The sequence below is a fragment of the Podarcis muralis genome, chromosome Z (assembly GCF_964188315.1).
Source record: "Podarcis muralis chromosome Z, rPodMur119.hap1.1, whole genome shotgun sequence".
Lineage (NCBI taxonomy): Eukaryota > Metazoa > Chordata > Lepidosauria > Squamata > Lacertidae > Podarcis > Podarcis muralis.
The window spans coordinates 32140060-32164634 of record NC_135673.1 but is presented as its reverse complement, the minus strand read 5'-3'; the positions used below and the strand labels follow the sequence as shown (position 1 = coordinate 32164634).

The following is a 24575-nucleotide window of genomic DNA, read 5'->3' as shown; positions in this document are numbered from 1 at the left end:
TGAACTTGGCTCAGTAGCAAATAGGCAACTAGTGCAGGTCTCTGAGCACAGATGTTAAAGGGTCTTGCTCTTCAGCAACTGTGCTGCAGCATTCTTTACTAACTGCAGCTCCCGGGTCAAGTGCAAGGGAAGCCCCACATGAAATGCATTGCAGTAATCCATATGGGAAGCCACAAATTCTTCACCCCCTGCTTTGCAGGGGGTTGGACTCGATGGCCCTTGTGGTCTCTTCCAACTCTATGATTCTATGAAATTCAGACAATGCCGAGGCAAGGACACAATCTTTTGGGAACAGAGGAATTACATTATACCTGGCCTACCTTATGCAGTATTTGCTCCTCTGGCTGACAGTAACTTTCCAAGTTTTCAGGTGAGGGTCTTTCATATCACCTGCTATCTGGTTTTTGGGTTTTTTTAAAAAAACTGGAGATGCCAGAGCTTGAATATGGGACCTTCCACATGTTAAACATGCGGCCATGATCACTGAGCTACAAGCCGGTCTGCTCAATGGTACTCTGGCACAGCTCTTGTTCGTTTCACTAAGACTTTCACAGGAGACCTTCCCAGGACATTGTGCTCTGTTTTTAACTAGTAGGACATACAGGATGCCATTAGGATTTTTTTCCTCTGGTGTCTGAATGCCCTGTGTTATCCCCACATATCACAGGTAACAATGGCATAAGATAAGGTCTTTGGGGAAATGATATGTTTGGAAATCTGCCAGTTAAACAACTTTAAGCAAATTAGATGTCTAGCTTTAGAAGCTGAAGAGCCTGTCAATTAACTGATTAAAGGAGCATGTAATTACATAGAGCAGCATTGCTTAAATGAGTCTTTTTTATCATTGTGAATGAAAGTGACATCCTGTGAGAACTTAAAATTCCCAGCTACCTGCAGCCTTCTGAAGAATTGTTGAGAGGGCAGCCCCATTCTTCCCCCATCATCATGATGGTTTATTCCTCTGTTTTCCTCCCCACCTCTATATTCTTCCTCTGGACACCCCTTATATTTTATTTTAGTCCTTCTTGTATTTTGTTAAATGTTTGTCCATCATTTTTTTTTTTTTTTAAAGGAAAAGTTATGTTAAAAGAGTTTCAGAGCGGGGGGGGGGTTGCTATGGAATGGTTGCAAGCCAATCAGTGCTATACCAAACTAGCTTCTGTTGCAGTCTGACAAAACAAGTCTTCCCTGAACTCAATCTGCAAGAGTAAACTGCTCACCTGAATTTTGACTCATTGATTACAATTTCCACAGTGCTGGGCTGTTCAAATAACATACAGTGGTACCTCGCAAGACAAAAAACTCGCTAGACGAAATGGTTTTTGGTTTTTTGAGCTGCTTCGCAAGACGATTTTCCCTATGGGTTTGCTTCGCAAGACGGAAACTTTCCTTTTTCTTAACACCGTTAATACAGTTGCGACGACTTCGAGGAGCAACTCATAGCACGCGGTGTGGTAGCCTTTTTTGAGGTTTTTAAAGACTTTGGTGATTTTTGAAGTTTTTCCAAAACTTTCCCAACATCGTGCTTCGCAAGACGGAAAAAATCGCAAGACGACAAAACTCGCAGAACGAATTAATTTCGTCTTGTGAGGCACCACTGTACTTGATCAAAGTGGATAACTTCTAACCTTCCCCCCCCCCCCATTTCTAGTGCTTTTTATATTTTCTGGTGGCTAACATGACTTCTTTAAGGCATCTCTGAAGCTGTTAACTTTCTGCCTCATGTCAACTGTTGCCCCCACAGCGCCCAACCCACCATCGGTTCGTGAAGAGCTTTGCACTGCCTCTCATGACACCATCACTGTCCACTGGATCTCAGATGATGAGTTCAGCGTCAGCTCATATGAGCTCCAGTACACCATCTTCACTGGCCAGGCAAACTTCATCAGTAAGTAGCTGTTGGCTAGCATCTATTTCCTGGACATGAAGTTCAACTCATTGTAGATGGGCCTGCAGTATTTTCCTGTATTTTATACTTTCACCTTTTCACACCTTTTGCAAATCCTCTGGATCCAGAGCAACCAAGGCTATAGTTCAGAAAACTGAGATAAGGAGAGAAAGGGTATATGGAGTATGTGTGACTCTCTTCTTTAAGGGCCGCTCCAGACTGATTTTTCAGTAGGTATATTCTGCAACGTACCATTGGCTAATAATAAATTAGTGGTGGATTTATACAGAAATGTCCACATTTTTTTCTTAAGTGACTACTCAGTGTTACCACATTATTGTAATCTAGAAGGATGCTCTTGCACTGTAATACAACAGAAATAACCCCACCCCCCTCAAAACCCCAGAACATTTGTGGAATGAAGTGTGTCAGGATTTCAGCAGGAAACTATGTGACATGCACCAGTTGGAAATAATACTGTATGTGCACCCCAAAAAAGTTTGCAGGCACAAACAGTATCGAACGTGGCTTCATGTATAACTGAACCAATGCAACCATGAAAACCAATAATCATGAATGCACAATAAAAAGGACGTCCCGAGGGATCTTAAGTAGAAAAGTCTTTCTCTCCCCCACCCCTAAGTAGTTCAAGTCCTGCTGCTCAGCCACACTTAGCTTTGCTCTGTACTTCCTGGGCAAAGGTCCGGACTTTCCAGCCCTGTGTTTGAGTAGTTAGAGCAAAAAAACTGTGTTTTGCCACTGAATTGGAGCAACAGCAACCCGCTCAAAACCTGATTTCCATTTGCTCTCATTCAGTGGTAAAACACAGGTTTCCCCAGAGATAGTTCTGGGATCAAAAAAACAACAACAAACCATACCTCACTTAGATATGGACCTGGGAAACCCAGACCTGCGCCTAGAAATGCAACAAAAAGTGTGGGTGAACCTTTGGTGGTGGTGGCGATGATGATGGGGAAACACACTGAAAGGTTTGGAGTATATAAACTCGGAGGAAGCCCTGGGTCAGGCTATAAGGGTGAGTGTTAGCAAGACTACCAAGTCAACCTTTAGCTTCAATGTCCCGATGACAGGATCTTCTTGAAGGTTATCTGCTCAACATGGTTGCCTATGGGAAACTTTACTTACCATGGTTAAAATTGGCTTTGAGCCATGTCTCTCCTGCTTTATACAAGCAGATATCAATTCTGAGCAAAGCCCGCAGAGCAACTGCATGACTAGAATAAATATCTGAAGCAAACCTAAAGTAAAAACACATGAGGTATTCTTTATTAAGCTGTCTGTATATTTTTTTCTAACTACATTCTGTGCTGTGTAAACCAGAGGAAATTCACCCAACAAAATCAGCATGTTGAAAGTGGATTGAGGGAGGTGCATGCAAAGTTTGACACATGGAAAAGGGTTTGTCGGAGGCTTGCTGTTTGACCTGAGCCTGAGCCTTCTGTACCATCACTGAGCTTCTGAAAAGTGGTGCTGTGGTAAACACAGTTCAGTTGGCGCTTGGAGAAGCTGGCATCATTCAGTGGCTTCTGCACTCAACTCAAGACTCTCAGCACAGCAATTTGATTGTGAATCGGCCCCTTAGCAAAGCCAGAATATTGCATGACTGTGATTACAGAGTGGAAAGAAGATGGTGTTGTTCGTGAGAATTTAAAGTTAATATTGTAAAGGCAAATCTCTGAGTAGCTTGCTTTATTTCTGGTGTGTAATAGTTTGTCTCCAAGATAGCCCATCAAGAAAGTAATGGAGTTAAACTGCCGGGCAGAGAAGTGTAGCGGCCACAGGTTAACAGGATGTGATGGAGAGAGGGCAGGAACGGTGATTTCCCAAGACAGTTGTTGTTTATCGGTAATGAAACATGTCCACAGAACAGCCAGCTTCAAACTCTATCATTGCATATCCCTTTTATCCCTCCCCTTCCTTGCCTATCTCTCATCAGTTAAGAATCTTTTTAGTTAAGCAAACAAGCAAACTTTTCATTTGCTAGTTAAAAGTCACTTTAGATAACGTGAAAAGACGCCGTATGTATTTTTCTTTCTTTGTTATACAAGAAAATCTTTAATAAAAACTATTTTTTTTAAAAAAAAAAGTCAGTTCAGATGTTCAGGAGGAAATTAATATAGTGTCGTCCTCAAAAGAACATATTGCTTTAGAATATAGGTAGAGTAAACCACATGGTTGAAGCCTCACCCCAATCTGCTATGTTCCTGTATTCAGGGAGAGGTTCAACATGGAGAAGTGTCTGAACATGTGAATTCCTATTTGCCTTCTGAAATGGCACATTCTTGAACTGTCTGTACCGTTTTTTCCTGAACGCTTGTGTGTAATCCATGGCTGGCTGGCTGGCTGAAACATTGACTAGGTATCCATTGTGCACACACCAAAGAATCCTGTGATTCCCAGCACCCTTTGCAAACTACAGTTTTGGGGATTCCCTTTGGGGTGGGATGTGCTTTAATTGTATGGTGTGCATGTGGCCATTGTGGTGCAGACATAACATTGTGGAGCAGTACACCAATTTAGTGCGAGGAAATAATGGTTACAATATTTGGGAACAGATCGTACTTGGGATTTGTGGGAATGAACAGACCCTCTTCTATGCTTTCCTTGTCCTTTCTCTCTTTCCACCAGTGGGAAGATTGCATATCTTCTGTTCCATTGAGGACTGGCCACTCCCAAGGCAACCTTAGCAGAGAGGGTGTGTTAGTGAGGGGAAGTGTGAGTTTGGCAGAAGCTTCAATAAGAGTTCCAGGGAGCACAAATCCAGGCAGCCAGGGGGAAAAAAGATGAAGAAGAGGAGAGAGTCTGAAGTTCTGCTCTTCACTCTGCTTCTTGATGGGTTGACAACCCAATTTAATTGTTGTGTGCACAGTGGTGGGTGGTCCAGTGAATCACTCCATGTAATGAAACCTAGTCTCTGGAGACCAGCCGTTCAGGGAGTTGTACTAGCAAGCATGCATTACAGCCCATTTAGAGGTGCGCTTACAGTCAGCTAATAATAAAAGGATCGATTTACTTTTTCTCCCCGAATCACATCACAATTCTTATAGAAAACGTCTCTCTTGTCTAATTACTCCTGCGGAAACTTTGTTTGGCAGGGAAGGGATTAAAAAGAGGTTGCAAGTGACAGCTGCCAGCACCTCATCGCTTAACATACTGTGTAGCCTGTGAGCAAGGAATTAGCACCTTATGGTTCCATGTCTTGATCTCTGTAGCCTATATATGGGGAGGCAGAAAGGCAGGTATGCAAAAAGTATGGCCAGTCGTTCCATTTACAGGACTGTTTCATCAGCTGACTTTGCTCTACTTCTGTAGCCCCAAATTTTGACCACAGTCACCTTCTAACTTGTCAGGCCAGGAAACCCATTTTCCATCCTGTTCTGAAGCTCGGGTCATATCCACACCATTGAAAACACTCTCATACCTTTAACCATCATGGAGAATCCTGGGAATTGTAGGGTGTTTTTAAGGGTTCTGGCCACTGTAGCTTTTCTCAGCTTGGTACAGAGAACGATCTGTAACTGACCCTTGGACATGGTGTCGGGGTTTATGGGAGTTGTAGTCCAAAACATCTGGAGGACACCAGGTTGAGGAAGACTGACCTAGAGTAGGGATGGGGAACTTGTGCCTCTCTGGAAGAAACAGAGCACTCCGTCTTTCTCTGCCACTCACTTACCTGTGTGAAATTTCCCGTTGGGTCTCTTGAGCCCACAGCCTTGTAGAACAGGAATGGAGAACCTGTGAACCTCCAGATGTTGTTGGATTACAACTCCCTTAGTGCACCTATCCTATGGCCAGGGATGGTGGGAAATGTAGTCAACAGCATCTGGAAGCCCCCAGGTTTCAAATTCCTAGCCTAGAGCAAAATAAAAAATGGTGGTACTGTTGTGGAACCCAGCTTCACCCTCCGAGATGTCATATTGCAACAGAACCCCAAGAGGACCTCAGCAGGCCTTGGTGAGAATTTTCAGAAAATATACGCACAAGCCAGGCCAAGTTCTTTGTTTCTGCTTAAAGCTGTGACTTGCCCTGCCAGTACTGTAGGAAAGGCAATGAATCTCTCCCCACCCCACCCCCTTTGTGAGCCACTAAGCTTACTCCAGGCACATTGGTGTGTACAATTATCAGTTTGTTAATTAGCTAGTCTAATTGACTAAAAAAAGCAGATCCCTTAACAGAATTCGACATCTGCCCCTTTATTTTGTTTTACTACTCGGTTTTTGCAAGAGAGCCAGCCGCAAAGCTAGTTCAAACCCAATATATAACAAGGGACTTCGGTGTCCTACCAGTTGGGTTAATCAATTTTTAAAAAACCTTTGGAATGGCTGAAAAGGTGTTCCCGTTTAATCAAGTAGCAGGGACTTTAGAAAAATGTTTTAAGCAAGTGCTTATAAAAACTGGAAGTAGCTAGTGCCATCTTTAGAGGCAACCTCTCAGCTGTTGCCAGACAAGAGCAACTGCCTCCTGTAAGGCAATGCACACCACCTGAAAACAAAGAAAATACTTCAGAAATATTGTTTCGATTAGCATGCAAATTTGTGCAATTTAATTGATAACTAATTTAATTGATATAACTGTTAACATTTCGATAATTGGGTTGCAGCTCCATTAACTTTTAATACCCATAGCATACATATAGATCACATTTCAAGCACATCCCTTCTCAAACAAACAAACAAAACAAAACCATCCTAGGAACTGTAGTTTAAAGCCTTCCAGAGCTACAGTTCCCAACATCCTTAACAAATTACCGTTCCTAGGTGTGGGTGCACATTAGCAAACATCAAGCCTCTCTACAAATACTTTCCTCTTTTATACAGAGCAACGTTGCGCTAGACAAAAGCAGCACTTTTCCATGTAGGCCTTTGTGCCACACAAGCACTGCCTCCCAGATAGGACATAGCAGTTCTGGATCATGACTACAGTGGGGCATTTGCCAGTCTGCTTTGGAGCCCGGCATTGTGTTATCTGAATACACAGCTTTGGACTACCTACTTTTGGGTTAAGGCTTGTCTCCTTGCCAAGGCTGAACTCTTCCAGCTTGTACACCCTCTCATTATTATCCCAGGTTATATTTGTAGCAACCTTTCGAACACCCTGCATGAGTGTTTATGCCACCCTAATTTAAGGAATGGGATGTGGGTGGCACTCTGTAAACCACAGAGCCTAGGACTTGCCGATCGGAATGTCGGCGGTTCGAATCCCCGTGCCGGGGTGAGCTCCCATTGTTCAGTCCCAGCTCCTGCCGACCTAGCAGTTCGAAAGCACGTCAAAGTGCAAGTAGATAAATAGGTACCACTCCGGCGGGAAGGTAAACGGCGTTTCCGTGCGCTGCTCTGGTTCACCAGAAACAGCTTAGTCATGCTAACCACATGACCTGGAAGCTGTACGCCGGCTCCCTCGGCCTATAGAGTGAGATGAGCGCTGCAACCCAAGAGTCGTCCGCAACTGGACCTAATGGTCAGGGGTCCCTTTACCTCTACCTTTAACTTAAGGAATAAAGTACTTCACTTATGTACAGTTCCCGCAGCCATGCCTCTGGGAATTAGATATAGGCTCTGGGAATTAGATAAAAACAATTTTGCACCCAGGCTGAAAAGCGAACATGTGTCTATCCCATATCCCTTTGCTTTGAGAAAGTATGAGCAGCATCACTTCTACATAGGACGCTGCACTCATCCATTTGTGCCCAGGAGGACAGAGGGAGATACAGTACAACCCTATGCATCATGTCTACTAAGCCCCATTGAGTGCAGTGGGACTTAATCCTAGATAAATGGGAATAGAATTGAAGAATCACACTCTCTTCAAGATACCTACATCATTAGTATTTCAACCTTTGACAGGGAAATCAGTATTAAGCTACTACTGGATCTTTTGCTGCCTAACACTAAGATACTACTGATGCAGATGTTGCTTTTTTCAAACAAACAAACAAACAAGCAAACAAACAAACAAACAGGCTTTAAAAAATCACATTGAAATTTCCATTTTGCAGTTAAAAATCTTGTACGTTTTTTGCATGTCTTTTTTTTTTTTATTTTTTTGGTCTTGTCTAAGAAGTCACCCAGATCTTGGATTCCTTTAGGTGCATACATTCCTTGATGGCTGTATCACCCTCTGGGTCTCACTGGGTTACATGATCCAGAGTTACAATGGGAAGGAAGAAATTAGTATTGCTGGGTCTGCTGACCCAGGCGGTTAATAATACAGCTGTTATCTCCTATTGCTGCACTTCTTCCAGGGCCCTTCAGGTTGCAGGCAGAGCCAGATAACCCACTTCCTGCATTTAGCCTGCACATCTTATCTTCTTCTTGGCTTTGTTATCTCCCTGCCGACTTTCATAGATGCTTCACTGTCCTGCTAGATCAGGCCAGCATCCTGTTTCCAAAAGTAGCCAGCCAGATGTTTCTGGGAGCCTCCCAAGCAGGGCATGGAAACAGCAGCCCTCCCTGGAATGTTTTTTGATCCGTCTCCAGAACTCTTGCATGTTTTCTCCTCAAGCAAGAGTTACGACAACAGGCTGCCAATGATGTGACCTCCAGCCCGTTTGGCCACCAAGGGGCCCTCTTGGCTGGGCCAGCTTGGCCTTAATGAGCTTAGTTCCCATGGCATAATGAAACGAGCCACTCTCCGCTGCTCCTTTTCTTTTGCTCTCCCTCCTGCAGGCTCCTCTGAACCTGCCAGGCAAGAGATTAAATCAACTGAAAAGATGCACACTCTCAGCCTGCCTTGCACTTGCCTCCTCCATTGCTTTCTGTCTCTGTTACCAGATGTACAGTTAGACCACTCTCTGGATTAGACAGATTTATTGGGGGGGGGGGTAGGTTCCAGCAACAGGCAGTGGCCATGATAGCTAACTGTAGGGATGCTGGTGATAATGTAATTTGGTCCACGTTTTTAAGTGAACCAGCCTTAATCTACACTTCCCATACTGACAGTGCAGGCGCTCGTCACATTTTCCAGTGCAGGTATCAGGTTTTTTAAATAACAACAACAAAAACAAAAAGTGTTCCAAAATGCATATCTTGCAGGCTAAATGTATCATTGAGGGAGAAATGTGTACAAAATGCACGTTTTGGGGCAAAATGTGTGCCATTTAAATGCTCATTTTTGTGCAGGCTTAGAAGCAGAATGGGGATGGGTGGGAAACAGGATAGAAATACAGTGGTACCTCGGGTTACAGATGCTTCAGGTTACATACGCTAACCCAGAAATAGTACCTCGAGTTAAGAACTTTGCTTCAGGATGAGAACAGAAATTGCACGGTGGCGGCGCGACAGCAGCGGGAGGCCCCATTAGCTAAAGTGGTGCTTCAGGTTAAGAACAGTTTCAGGTTAAGAACGGACCTCCAGAACGAATTAAGTATGTAACCAAAGGTACCACTGTAAATTAACGGTTGAACACCTGCAAAACTGACATGGTCCGGAAATTGGTTGATCTGTCCCTCTCTAGCTAATTGGAACTTCTGTATCCTGAGAGAGGATGCTTTGGAATTCCAGTTGCTGGGGAATGAGCGCCGAGGGGCACCTGGTGCTTGCTTGCTTCCTTCCTTCCAAGAGCCACCTTGTTGCCCCTTGTGGGAGGCAGGATGCTAGTCTCAATGGGCCTTTTGCAGACCTTTTCTGATATCCTCTGTGCTCCCTCCTGCAGGCCTCTACAATTCTATGGACAGCTGGATGATCGTCCCCAACATCAAGCAGAATCACTACACAGTGCATGGGCTGCAGAGTGGCACGAGATATATCTTCCTCGTCAAGGCGATAAACCAGGCTGGCAGCCGGAACAGCGAACCCGCCAGGCTCAAGACAAACAGTACGTGTCTCCAGGCATGCCTTTCTTCCAAGCAGCAAATGAGGAGGGGAAGTCATGGTGTGAATGGGTTGCATTCAAAGCTCCTTTACAGATGCATGGTTTGCTCAGGGCTGTAGTCTTAGCTCAGGAACCCCCCTGCAGTGTGTGTCACCTTTAGGGAACCCTGTCCATCTCGGCAATTTCTACAAAGTGGCCAGTTACCGTATTTTTCGCTCTATAGGACGCACTTTTTCCCCTTCAAAAATGAAGGGGAAATGTGTGTGCGTCCTATGGAACGAAGACGCCATAGCCCTGCGACCCTCTCCCGGCTGGAGAGGTAACGCGGGGCTATGGCAGGAGCCTCCATAGGCGCCCGTCACCTCTCCAGCCGGGAGAGCGCGCGCGGGGCTAAAGAAGCCCCCCGCAACCCTCTCCCGGCTGGAGAGGTGACGCGTGCCTATGGCAGGAGCCTCCATAGGCGCCCGTCACCTCTCCAGCTGGGAGAGCACGCGCGGGGCTAAAGAAGCCCCCCGCGACCCTCTCCCAGCTGGAGAGGTGACGGGCGCCTATGGCAGGAGCCTCTCTGCTGCGCCTTTCCGCTGCTCCCTGACCTGCTCTTTGGGGCTGGTGGTGGGCTTCCCCCCACCAGCCCCAAAGAGCAGGTCGAAAGGAACCTGAAGCCTGGAGAGCGAGAGGGGTCGGTGTGCACCGACCCCTCTCGCTCTCCAGGCTTCCAAGGTAGCCGCCTGAACGCACCTTAAACGCACCTTGTTTTAGAGCGGGAAAACAAGAGGGGGAAAATTCTCCCACTCTCTGCGCAGCGCCTCCTACCGCTTCACTGAAGGGGCGCTGGGCAGAGAGGGAGAGTATTTTTTCCTTGTTCTCCCCCCTCTAAAATAAGGTGTGTCCTATTGTCCGGTGCGTCCTATGGTGCGAAAAATACGGTATTCAGAACTCATTCCTAGAGATGCCCTGGTCCCTGGATTTTTGGCTGCTACTGAGGCTCCATGAACAATGGATCTCTGTTTAGGGATGCTGGGCTCACTTAGTGTCTCGATTTAGGCTGCATTGGGCTCCTTCTGTTGGCAGGATTGTTGTGGCCCCCAACTGCTGGCTTGCTAGTTCTTTTATGGTAGACGAAAGCAAGGTGGGGACAAGGGCGAAGATACCCCTGCTGGCTGCAAAAGGGGATGGGAAAGCAGTGTTGGGATGAAACGGCCAGGGTAACAGAGACACATGGTGACATCCAAGGGCCTGACATACACTGGGCATGAGTAAATGGATGGTGAAAATAGTGCTGTTTCTCCTTAAATTTCCACTTGGAACATTCTAGGTTCCAGACTCTGAACCATTCTGTGGCAGTGCTGGCTTAGGCTAATAGGAGTTGTAGTCGAAAACATCCAAAGGTTTCCAAGTTGGGGAAGGCTGAGTTCAAGGGTCTCTGCACATAGCTAGATGGATGCAGTAATTGTGCCATTATTATGACATTGACTTCCTCAAATTAAGGAAGTTCATGGGAGGGACGTTTCCCATGGGGTGTAGGAAGCTGCCTTGCACTGAATTAGACCATTGACCCATCTAGTTCAGTATTGACATTCCCAGCCCTACCTGGAGATGTCAGGAATTGAACTTGGAACCTTCTGCATGCAAAGCTCTACCACAGAGCTATGGCCCGTCCTCTTCTCCTTCTTTTCCAGGAATTCCCCCACTCCCCATCTCACTTTACTCAATAGGGACCCCTGTTCCTCCACAGAGGCATTTGGGGTGTCACAGCTGGCTGTACAGGGGAAGAGGAGACAGGAAGCTTTTCTTCTATGAATTTCTATAAGAGGATCCAAGTCACTAGACTTTTGACAGTAGTGTGAAGGGAGGCAATGCATGTAGGGAGAACAGAGGCAGAGATGGAAGGTGTCAGGTTGTACAAGAAATTCTGGTGCGCCATGCTCTGTCTTATAATTTGGCTCAGCCTTGCACAGCCAGCAGAAGCTGAGTTTTCTGTGGGGACCCCCTCCCTAATTTTCCAGAAGCTCTGCCTCTCTCTGTTTTGCTTGATGTTTCAATCCTGTCCTACCTGCTGTACTTGACTGGGTGTTTTAAAATGATTTATTGCTTCCTACCACTCCCATCACTCCCTGAGAAGGCACATTGCGTGGATATAAATACCAAATAAAACTTGCCCCGCATGTTGGAGACAAATGGCTCAGCTTTGATGAAAAACCAAACCATAGACCTCACTCTCTTTTTATGATTTTAATCACTTGGATTTTTGCGTGGGCTCCAAAGAGGATTGAATTGTTAGCTTGACAGATAAGCCGAGTGCTAACAGACCACCTCCATCGGAGGGGAGTAAACATGCGTCAATAAATTGCTGAGAATTAAGGATATGGGTAAGGTGGGGTGGCTAGGCCAGCCGCCTTTTCTGCCAGTCAGCTGAGAGATTAGGATGCAGCTAAGTGCTCTGCACAGAGAAACTCCATTTGCTAGATTAACTGAGCACCCAATCAAAGGCTTGGTTCAGATTCTTTGCTGTGGATCTGTCAGCTTTTGACTTCCTACGCTTGTCAAATAAGGAGCAAGAGATTTCAAGAACGTGCTGCTGAAATTCCAAGCCTAGCGATTATATTGCCGATTTGAAATAAAGAGTCTTGTTGCAGAAACAGTGCTGCTCCTCACCCCCACCCACCCCACCCCGCTGTCACGCCAGGAAGATTGCTTGGCCATTGAAACTGTACTGGCATCTTCCAGCCCCCGAGGGGATGAGTAGAAGGGCATTCGAATGGAGAGATGCACAATCACTATTGTGGCTCTCCGATGTTACCCGGCCTCTTAATTAAAGTTGTTCCAAGGGCTCCTGCAGGACACATCTGCAAGAAAGAGTTCCACAAACTAGAAGGGTACTTTGCCAGATGCCAGGATCTTGTGAAAGGTAGCTTGGCCATTTTCCTTTGGGATGATGTTCCTAGGTGGGCTGCAGATGCTTGCATTTGATTTTCTCTCGGGGTAACTGGATAGAAAGCAAAGAGTAGTTGTTCCATTGAGACCATTCTGAACTCAAGGAGCAAGATTTGCTCAACTGAGCCATTCATACCCAACCCAAAGCTTGCCTATGCCTTAATTTCAAGCACTCCCAGTGCTTGCTTTTCCCAGAAGGCAGGATTTGAATTATGCATGGGCAATTGGCAGGGCACTTTGAACTGTTCTCTGCATGCCATCTTGTGACTATTGCTGAACCACCGCATCTTTCTTGCCATTGGTAATTGGGAGAGTAGGATACCTACTTATCATCATGTTTAGAAGATATGTTTCCCCCTCCTTGAAATAAACCCTGCCATCCAATCCTGCCACATACCTCCTGTTTTTGTACTTGTGGCTTGCATTCATTTATGTGTTTAGTATTTTTCATCTTTTCCTAAAATATTGTCTTCACTGCACTCCAGGGAAGAGTGCTCACAGGCACTCTTGCAATATCAAAAGTCTGTAAAAGCCATTGATAACAGGAAGGAAAAAACCACATAAAATAAACATTCAACAGCTTTAATGCTCAAAAGCCCCCCACCCTCAGTAGATGAGTCTGACAGCTCCCCACCCCCACAGAAAACCAACAGAGATCTGCTCAGGTGGGCTTTGTCTGCACGTCTGCTTTTGTTGAGCAATAGAAGTATTCTGTTATTGCCCCTCCAGAAAATGCACATGTACACTCTCCTGTCATATAATTGTTCAAGAATTTGCAGAACTCGGCTACGACTGAAGTCAGTAACTCCACAAAGCTCAAGAACACCCTCGAGGGGGAGATGGCATGCTGCAGTACCAGCTGGGCTCAGAGACCTGCCCGTTATCATCAGCAGCATATTAACCAGGATAGGTTCTGAGGAACTCTTGAGATGCGCAGCTGCAGATGGCCAAAACTGGCAGATGGGCGGCGGCCCCGCCCACCCCCTCGGAACAGCCTGTCTGGTGGTGCTTTCCTCGGGTTGCACAGTCTTTCCCAATGTGATTGCAGTGGAGATGGTGGCTGAAATGAATCTTGTGAAGTGGGTGGAGAAATAGATCTGCCCAACAGCCCCACCCCCATGAACCAACGTCAGGTGTGGAGCAGATAGAATTCTGATGGAAACAAGAGTTGGTATTTATGGTTGCTGCCTTCTGCCTCCAAACAATACATAACTGATTATATGTCCCCCCCCCCTTATTATTTTTTGCATTGTGTTTTCTATGCATTGAAATGAGTGTGGTGGAATAACGTAATGGTAATGTAACTTAACAGAATTTCTATAATAAGTTGCATAGGTTAGGTAACTTTGCCACAGCAGGGAGCAAGATGAATAAAGTGGATTTTTATGGAGGACCAACTGCAGAGGCATGGAAACAGTGCTGCATGCCATGAATACAGGACAGACCTGAAAATGATGCTATCTTACATCCTTAGGGGGCAGGTGGGCATAGTTTAGACTCATGCGCTGGAGATTCCCCACTGCTGTCATGAGGATTTCTTTTACTGGAGCTGACCAAAGTTCCAACCAGTGCTGCATTCTGTCTCTTAATGGAAGGCTTTAAAAAGAGGGCTAGAGAAATTCATGAAGAATATGGTCACCTGTCTACTAGCAATGATGCCTACGTTCTACCTGCACTGTGGTAGGCAGTATGTCTCTGAATGCCAGTTGTTGGTAATGACAAGTGATCACAAAGCTCATATCACAAAGCTTGGTAATCACAAAGCTCATACCAATAACAAACTTAGTTGGTCTCTAAGGTGCTATTGGAAGGAATTTTTTTTTGTTTTGTTTCGACAAGTGAGGAGAGCTGTGTTGATCTCGGGTCCTATTTGTAGACTTCCCATAGGCTGACCACTGTGAGAATAAGATGCTGGGGAAGACGGGTGGATTGTTAAGCCAAACTGAGAATTTTAACTCCATGAAGGGACTCTTCATAGTCTCTTTGCAGACTACAGTTCCCAGGATTCTTTGGGGGAAGCCGCGGCAGTTTGAAGTGGCATTATTCTGCTTTAAATGTGTAGTGCGGACGGGGCCACTGTCTTAAGCAATGGAATATTCCCCCCTCCCACTGTTCTGCACAGGTTTGGAAAGTGTGCACTTTGATGGCTGAGGGCTGAGTCTTGCCACGGTCGCCTGGCAGAATCTACAAAAAAAGCCCCTCATTTTCTGCCTTTGATTGGTTTCTGCAGCCTGAGCCTGCATGTGAGGAAAAGTCCCTTGAAGGCGAGACCTTCCATCGGTGCTGGAAAAATTACTGTGAAGCCGCGAAGGCGTGCTTTCCTGTAGGATGTAATAACAGAGCGTCTGTTGTGGGGAGTGACTGTGGATGTGGGCGAGAACGACTAAATGATGCATTGATGGTCTCTGCCGCTCTGTAAGACTATTACACCAGCACTTAAGGGGGCTGTGCTCTCCCTGCAATGTGCATGAATAACTCCCATTAATGTTAATAGAGAATAAAGCCCTTAAGGAATTCACTTAGATCCGACTTTCGCCTGCTTTGCTGGGTCTCCATCTCCATTTCTGTCCCTTGCACAAATATCTCTCTGGCTGTCTGTTAGCAACCCCAGAGCAGAAAGATCTGTCTTTAAAAATGTGAGGAGGCTGTAGCTCAGTGGCAGAGCATCTGCTTTGCAATGCAGAAGGTCCCAGGTTCAGTCCCCAGCATCTCCAGGTGGGGAGAGACTTCTGCCAGGAAGAAATAAAAGAAGCAATAGAAATACAATTGAAAATCAACATTAATGTTTAATACAATGGACGTGTGCCATCTCCCTTCTTCAACTACAAATCAACAGACACATGTGGACCACCTGGATGAAGCTTAGACTTGATAGATATATTAGCCCTGTTGGATCTCTGGAATGGAGAAATGACCAGGATGGTGGACATGATCGCTTCTGATCATCCCCTCTCATGAAGTGGATCCAAACCAGCCTCCTGGTTCTCTGGGGAGCTAGTGACAATGAATTGCATGAGACGGCAACTAGAGTGATGTTGGTGGAGTCTCTTTGAAGACCTATTCTGTAGCAGTGTGAACTGTGAATAAACCTTTATCTCTATGCCTCCATTGCATCAGTGAGGAGCTGTCCAGCACAGCTGTTTTCAGTGCTCAGGGATCTTTTACACTCTGGCCCACATAAGGAGAATTTAGACCACTTGAAGGCCTGCTGTGAACAATTTGCTCAGCACTTCTATGACAAAATCACCCTTCTGACTTGGATACTATAGTTGATACAGGTCTGGTGGATGTAACTTTGGCCTCTGCTTGTCCAGTGTTAATGATACATTCCAATTTGTACAGCCTGAGGATGTGGACAGGATCCTTAGAAATGTGAGAACAAATGGAAACTTAATTCAAATAGGACGGGTGCTCTTGGTCAGCTGGAAGGCAGAGCAGGGAATAGGGATTCAGCCTAGGCTGGATGGGGTAGCCCTCTCCCTGAAGACACAGGCTTGCCATTTGGGCTTGCTCCAGGACTCAGCCCTGAGCATGGATGCCTAGGTTTCTGTGGTTGCCAGGAATGCACTTGTACAGTTAAAGCCAGCTGCGCTCATTTCTTGAGATGCCTGATTTGGCCACATTGACACATAAAATCGTAGAGTTGGAAGGGACCATGGGGGTCATCTAATCCAACCTGCTGCAATGCAGGAATCTTTTGCCCAACGTGGGGCTCGAACCCATGACCCTGAGATTAAGAGTGTCATACTCTACTGACTTGAGGTATCCCAGCATGCCTTAGTTACATCCCTTTGGTCTACTGTAACATGTGGAGCTGCCTTTGAAAAGTGCTCAGAAACTTCAGCTGGCTCAAAGAGCTGCAGCCAGATTGTTGACCGGGGCTGGTTATAGGGAGCCTTCTATAGTCCTAAAGTGGGCACTTGCATTCCCTTCCTTAAAGCCAAGCCAACAGGGACAATAGTTCTGATTGGAAATGAAACAAACAAACAAACAAACAAACCTGGGAGTTTTGGAACTCCTTGTCTTAGGAGGCTCATACACCTTCTCATCCAGCCTCCAGAAATACTGCATTACCCATATTTATTTATGCTACTGCCTTATCCCCAGAGCATGTTTATGATTATTCAACCTTTAGTAAGCTATCTTCTCATAAATTGGTTTTGTTTTTTGTATGTATGTATGTATGTATGTATGTATGTATGTATGTATGTATTTTTAGAATATTTGTACCCCACCCTTCAGCCAAAAAAGGCTCCCTGAGTAGCTTAAAGGTAAAGGTAAAGGTACCCCTGCCCGTACGGGCCAGTCTTGACAGACTCTAGGGTTGTGCGCCGCCCATCTCACTCAAGAGGCCGGGGGCCAGCGCTGTCCGGAGACACTTCCGGGTCACGTGGCCAGCGTGACAAAGCTGCATCTGGTGAGCCAGCGCAGCACACGGAAACGCCGTTTACCTTCCCGCCGGTAAGCGGTCCCTATTTATCTACTAGCACCTGGGGGTGCTTTCGAACTGCTAGGTTGGCAGGCGCTGGGACCGAGCAACGGGAGCGCACCCCGTCGCGGGGATTCGAACCGCCAACCTTTCGATCGGCAAGCCCTAGGCGCTGAGGCTTTTACCCACAGCGCCACCCGCGTCCCTATCCTGAGTAGCTTACAATCAATTAAAATAAAACTTATCATTACAATTATTACTATGGTTGTAAGCAGCTCTGGGTTCCTCCTTTGGGCTCTGAAAGTGGGAAATAAGCAAAGCAAGCAAGCTGCTGGGAGGGGTGGGGGCCTCTGTACCTTTTTAAAGTTTCGCTTTGCCCTGCGTCACCTTCATTCTCTTTCTGGTCCTCATAGGCCAGCCCTTCAAACTGGACCCCAAAATGGCACACAAGAAGCTGAAGATCTCCAATGACGGGCTCCAAATGGAGAAGGACGAGAGCTCCCTGAAAAAAAGCCACACTCCCGAGAGGTTCAGCGGGACAGGATGCTATGGTGCCACAGGCAACATTTTCATTGACAGCGGCTGCCATTACTGGGAGGTGACAGTCGGCTCCTCCACATGGTAAGTGGCTCTGCTGTTGGTGCTGAGCCTAACCTAGAATAAGCAGGGACACGGTGCCCGGGAGGAAGAAGGGGTGGGCCTGTCTCCCTTTCGTTTACTCGGAGAGCTGAGTCACCAGGCTTATAGTCCAGGCATAGATTGCTCGTTTATTGTGCCCATCAGCAAGGAACTTGCTACTTCCCAACGGCCCTGCCAGCCCCTTTGCAACACCTGTGTAGGGGCAGCAGAAGCTGTTGGGAACTGCTCTTGCTTTGAAAACGCATACCTCTAAGAATGCCGTTTTCATCAAGTCTCTTTCGCCGAAGGGCTTCATTTAAAAGCACACGTCGGCAGCGAGAGCAGCGCAGGCTGTGTGTGTACTCTTCCAGGTACGTGAGCCTCGGCGCTGCTCACTCTGCGCTGCAGGGAGGGAGGGCACATATAATTGAGCCAGGGAACGGCTGCTGTGATTCAAAACGAGCCTCGGGGCATGTGTCACACAGAAATGCATTGATCAAAGGCACAGCAGGGGGTGGGCAGGGGGGTGGACTTGCATCTTCCAATGGTTACCACTGAAACATAGTCTCTTCTCTCTCTCTCTCTCTCTCTCTCTCTCTCTCTCTCTCTCTCACACACACACACACACACACACACCAGTTTTCCAATTGAATTGCCCTCCTCTGAGCCAGCATCCATTCTTATTTTGTCCCCACCCGCAACAAAAAGCGCTGGGTTCTACCTGGTTGGTCCATGGCCAGAGAACCACTTCAAATTTTGCGCAAGCCCATTGTTTACACTTTGCTCTCATTGCATGTATTGTCACTGAGCCTTAGCTAGGTGCTTCAGTGGTAAGTTTGATCAATGGGTTTTGATTTGTAACCTGCCTACAAAGGCTTAGAGTGGGGAAGGACTGCAGCTCAGTGGCAAAGCATCTTCTTTGCATGGAGAAGTTCCCAGTTTCACTGACCGGCATCTCCAGGTAGGGCCGGGTGAGACAACAACAGTATAGTTGGATGAAAACAAGCAGCTTATTTGAGTTGCACGATTGAGATGGTTCTCCATTTTCAAAAAGAGAGTGGGGATTTAGAATCTGGTCTTCCCTGGTTGAGGTCCAGCGCCTGGGTTGCATGCACAGCATATATTTAAAGCACGTGACTTCTCCCAAAGAATCTTTGGAACTGTAGTTTGTTAAGGGTGCTGAGAATTATAGCTCCGTGAGGGGTAAAATGCAAACTCCAGAATTCTTCAGGGGAAATCATATGCTTTAACTGTATGGTGTGTACACAGCCTTAGACTCTGTGCCAGACTGATTGAATTGATTTAGACAGCAATACCCTGCTCACTTACCTGGAAGTAAACCAGGTAACTTGAATGGGCTTACTTCTGGGTAGACATGGTTAATTTTAAGATTGCACCACCAGCCCATGACTTCCAGTTCTTATCTCTTGTTTCAGCTAGTCTCTTGAATACCACTGTTTGTTTTTTTGCCTCTCCAGGTATGCAATTGGCATCGCCTACAAATCAGCCCCCAAGAATGAGTGGATTGGCAAGAACTCCTCCTCCTGGGTCTTCTCCCGCTGCAACAACAACTTTGTGGTGCGGCACAACAACAAGGAGATGCTGGTGGACGTTCACCCGCAGATGAAGCGCCTGGGCATCCTCCTGGACTATGACAACAATGTGCTGTCCTTCTACGACCCGGCCAACTCTCTCCACCTGCACACCTTCGAGATATCTTTCATCCTGCCGGTCTGCCCCACCTTCACGATTTGGAACAAATCTTTAATGGTCATATCAGGTCTGCCCGCCCCAGACTTCATAGACTACCCCGGGCAGCAAGAATGCAACTGCCGCCCGCAAGAGTCCCCATACGTATCAGGGATGAAAACCTGCCATTGAGTCAGAAAGGGCCTTCCCTTCCAGCCCAAGCCTCAGGAACTTCTGTGCAACTAGGCTGGGAGGTGGGCTTCTGCTTCCTTTCGTGGTGAGCAGCATCTTGCCACACTGGGCTAGCTTATATCCTAAGGAAAACCCACCTTTTTGGCACACCCTCTTGGAGGAGTGTGGGTGGTGTTTCGTGAACTGGATTTTGTTTTTGTTTGGTAGCACTACTGAATTTTCTCCGATGGGAGTTGGCATGCCTTGTTCATTTCTGGTGGGGAAAAGGGTGTCATGGCAGGGCTTTGGGTGGGTCGGTCCCTTCTTGGTTGCCAGGAAGTTGAAAAGCAAGACCCTTTTTTTCTTTTTCTTTTCTTTTTTCTTTTGTGTGGAAAGAGTGTTCTTGGAACACCTAGTAGTTCCCAGCCCGCCATTTTGAGAGGGTGCCAAACAGAATTGGAACCCAAGCTGTTACCTAGAAAAGACAAGATTGTCACACATATTTAGCGTCACAGGTATCAATCTTAGAGATGGGTCGTCTTGCCCACCTGCAGGTGTTGCCTCCATGCGTTTGGACTGTGTGTGGAGGAGGAAATGGGACCACAGCTGATATACCCACTCACAATACTATATACCTGGGTCTGGGAACTCAGCACATGGTCTGCAAAGGGCCATAGGCCTTCTGTGCCATTGGAGCTCTGATCACATGAGGACCTACACAAGTACTGCTGTGTTGGCTCCTCAGGCATTGCACTGAGCATGCATATGGCAAGCAGCTCCCTGGGGTACCCGTTTCAGGGACGGAACCAACAAGCAAAGTCCTACATACAATCCTCCACACATCACCTCCAGCCACCTCTGCGAGGTCACAGTTTCCTCATCACTGTGATAAAAGACATGGAGGCAACATCTGCAGAGGATTATTGTATAAATGGACTGTGTACATGCTGGAAAGCCTTGGCGAGTCGCAGCAAGTCCATGCATGTTCACCCCGAGTAGGATCTGGTGATCCCATGTGGCATTTTACTGGCAGATTTATTTTGTTCCCTGAGCAGAAGTGCCTTTCATGTAAGGGTTTTGTGAACGTATGAAACAGTCCATAGTATCACAAGGAACATGCTATGTTCAGAAAAGGGGTGGCGCAGTCCACGAAGCCTGAAAGACCATGACTACTGTGCCATATCTGGCTTCTGAGATGCAGTTGTGTCTCCCTTTGCTCCCTGGACAACAGGGACTATTTCAAGCATCTGTCTGAGTTTGGCAGGAGCTTCACCACAGGGAAAGGGGGTGGTTGTTTTAAAAAACCCGCGCACATTTAAAACATAAGAAGGAAAGTTTAGCGCACACTCTAGTCCAGTGGTTTACTTGTTAACATGGGATCCCAACTGGTAGAGGCTACTTCTTTGTCCAGTGGCTCCTGCTTCTTTCAAGACCATATCCTGTGTGTAGCAAATGTCGTCACTGGCTTTCAGTCTGCAAAGAGTATCCTAGAACCTTTAAAGCACAGCCAGGACCTCCTTGTTGTTTCCAGAGACGTTGTGCCAGATGACACAGCGACCCAAAGAAGGGGCTTTGGGTGGGAATTCTAGGCAAAAGCACTGGATGGAGCAGAGTGAAAGGTATTCCCCCTTTGCCCAGCATAAGCGGAGGGAAGATGGCACTGTTTATGCTTTCTTTTCGGGAGTGGCTGGTGTTAGTTCTGTGGCCTGTAGCAGTAGAAGAAAGCAAACAAATCCTAGGAGTGGAATGTACAGGCTCAACTCCTGTCAGTTTCAGACCCTGTGCCCAGCAAGTGGGTGGCATTCCTCTCTGCGAAATCGGTAACTGTAAGATGGTAGCAACGGTGCTTAGATGGCCTTAAAGTGGGCTTAGTTAAATTTAGTTTTTGTTGCCTCAAGGCTACTGGCAGGATCCTGAGGCACGCTCTTGTGTTTGCTGCTGAATTTATCTGCCAGATTCACAAGGCATGACTGCCTTTCAAGTTTTTCTTTCAATTGTATTATTGATATGGACCTCAGCTTTAAAAACAGAGGTGTTTTTTGTGTTTTGTTTTGTTTTGTTTTTTGTTTTGTTTTGTTTTGTTTTGTTTTGTTTTGCTTACTCCAGAAAGGAGATCTAGAGCATTGGTTTTCAGCTGGTGGGTTGAGATTCCCTTTTGGATCTGATCTAAGATGGGTCACAACAGCAGCACCAGTACCATGCAAATAAATGACAGTGTATATAGATATATATAGATTATTATTTTTTAAATCCCCAAATGCATGTTTGGGTTAAGATGGGTCCTGGGTCTGGAAAAGTTGAAGACTACTTACCTAGGGAATAAGTGAACCTAGAAAACACACACACACACACACACACACACACGACCGCCAAAAGAAGAAGAAAAGAATCCACATCCCCATAATGATTTTGCATTTAGAAATCCAGGATCACTTTCCTTAATGCTAATATACAGTTATTCTTTTATCACTTTCAGTTCCATGGTGCATGGTTTTGCACAGAATCCAATAATCTGGCTTGAATTTCTGAGTATCTCAGCTTTCTTTGAGAAAGGGGGATAAAAGGGTAACTAGCCACCAAATAGTAGTCACAGAAACATTTGAAAGCATGGGAGCGAAAAAAATCTACAGAGATTGCCACAATTTGAGAGGTAGAATACTCATTATTGGCTTTTCTTTCTCTGCCATGTGTCCTCCAATTGTGCTTCTGGACCACAACAGATCCTCATGTCTCCTTGCATTACCCACTTTCTGGGAACATTCCCCTCCCCTCCCCTGCCACACACACACACACACACACACACACCAAAAAGAAAAGAACACCTTCTGGAAATTCCCAGTGCTAGGATTGAGCTACTAAAGCTGGGACATTATGCAAGATAAGGAAGCGCTCTGTTCAAACGTAATAATGCATTTGCATCAAGAAACAGCACAATCTAAAGTCAGAGTAAATTATGCAGAGTTTGTGGGGAGGGAGTTGGATATCTTATCTGAACAGCAGCATCTGTGCTGGGGGGTGTTCCACTCCTCTCCTTTTCATCCATCCCCTGAACATTTTCTTTTCTTGAAGGGAAGAATTTGCTCTCTTTCCCTGCCCCTCCCCTTTTACTGTGTGTTAACACAATATGGCATTCCAGGTGTGTGTCAGGCATGGTGGGAGAAGTGAGTGTGGTGTTTGCCAGCAGACCAAGGTGGAGGATTCAGGAGTGACCTCCAGCTCATCCATCCTTGGCTCCCAGGGGGAATGGATTAGTGACCTCCCTAAAATAGGATTGCCATACACCCGGAATTTTGCAGACATACCTGGAATACTGCATTTTGAAGCTCAACAGCTTTGTCAAAAAAAGAAAGAAAGAAAGAAAAAGCTCAACAGCAGATTTTCACTTTTTGAAATATGGCAATCCTAACTAAGGCAGTACCACTTTGGAAGGTGAGTCCATGGACTAAATGCTCCTCCATACAAATTCCCTGGATGTGCACAAAAAAATGTGCCAGAACTTGTCTCTCTAACATGCTTGTTTTGGGTTTTTCTTTTGGTTTTGTTTCCTTTTTGTTGTTTTCTGTTTTGTTTTGTGGATTGCCTACCTGAGGCCCACAGTAGTGCAGCTCAGAGAGCAAGCAGCCTGTCACTGCAGTGGGGAGAAGGAATTATCTGCCCAGTAAGAGCAGATTAACACTAAAGGCCTTTCCAGGAAAAGATATGCTTTACCATTTATTTAATTTTTTTTTTTTTTTTTTTTTTTGAAAAATATGATTAATCAGACCGGCAGGTTTCCCGGGGTGGGTGGGAGGGAGGGTTTGGGGGAAGGGAGAGTCATCCTAAAGAAAGCCCCAGTCTGTATTTTGCTTGGTTTTCACAACCTCAGTGAATGGTTCTTTGTGCAGGGAAGGGGGTGGATGCAGGACTCCAAACACTGGAATCCATCAACCTCAGAGCCAATGGTCTAGGTTGATGGGATGGTGTCAAGCAGTATTTGGAGAGCCACAGCCCCCTACCTAAACACTAGAGCTGCTTTAATGAAGGCTTGGGCTTACAAGAAAAGAGATGACTGCTACTGTAGATAATGCATGCTCTAAAGTCAAGAGGTGACCAGTGATGGAGGTCCTGACATGACCTTTTGCGACCTGTCTGGACTGCTTTGCACTGCCTGTCTTCCCTCTGCCATCCAAGAGGCTCGAATCCCTACATCACAGGCACTTTTCTTTGGGACCCCATTTTTGTCATTCTGTCCTTCTGCCTCTTTTGTCCATTGCAGCATCTCACAGCCCATGCAGCTGCTCTTGGGGTTTTGACTGTGAAGGCCTTAGAGCACCTCCAAAGGGTCCAACCCAGGGCCTCGACTGATTCCAGCTCTGTTTTTCTGAAGCTGGCTGCTGTGGTTGCGGTGAGGGATGCTTTTTCATCAACTCTGAATTGCCTGTGCTAATGGCAGCAGGGTGATAATAGCTTCTCCTGGGAGCAGGAGATCAGAACGAGCTGGAGCGCTTCCCTTGCACAGTGTTTTCTACATCTCTTAAAGAGTTTTTGAGGCTGGCTACTTTAATGAAAGCAGGAGAGCACACTGCAGCTGCAAGCAAATGACACCTCCCTGTCATGTGTTGGGAAATTGTGTTTCTGTGTGCAAGCATCTTTGGGAAATAAACATCTGCTCAGACCACTGGTGAGAAGGAACAGGCTGGGCGTCTGAGAGCATCACAAGCCAGTCACACAGGCATTTGCACCCTGACTTCCTCTTTCCTTCTCCAGCCAAATGCAGTGAGAACAAATAAAAATCGTCACCTGGTGCTTCAAGTCCTCTCTCTCTCTCTCTCTCTTGGAGTGGCTGGTCACAACATTCCAGCTCAAAATGCCTGCATGTGTGGCTGGCTAAGGTTGCGGTGACAGGGCGGGCTTGTTTTCTGATCGCCCCAGCGGCACTGATGAGGACTACCAGAGAGGGCACATGGCCTCCATTAGGGCCTTAGCACAAGGACCATTGAGCATAGCACTTGATCAGTTTTACACTGATTAAAGTGG

The 24575-nt window shown here is 46.3% G+C and overlaps 1 protein-coding gene across 1 annotated transcript in view; it reads left to right on the top strand.

The window, feature by feature from the left end:
* Positions 1-23288, top strand: part of MID2 (midline 2) — a 192463-nt gene extending 169175 nt beyond the window's left edge. The window contains exons 7-10 of the mRNA XM_028714265.2: positions 1745-1888; positions 9560-9721; positions 17495-17702; positions 19178-23288. Coding sequence (XP_028570098.1) covers positions 1745-1888; positions 9560-9721; positions 17495-17702; positions 19178-19580 — 917 coding nt within the window. The 3' untranslated portion in view covers positions 19581-23288. The remainder of the gene's footprint in view (positions 1-1744; positions 1889-9559; positions 9722-17494; positions 17703-19177) is intronic.
* The last annotated feature ends 1287 nt before the right edge of the window (positions 23289-24575 follow it).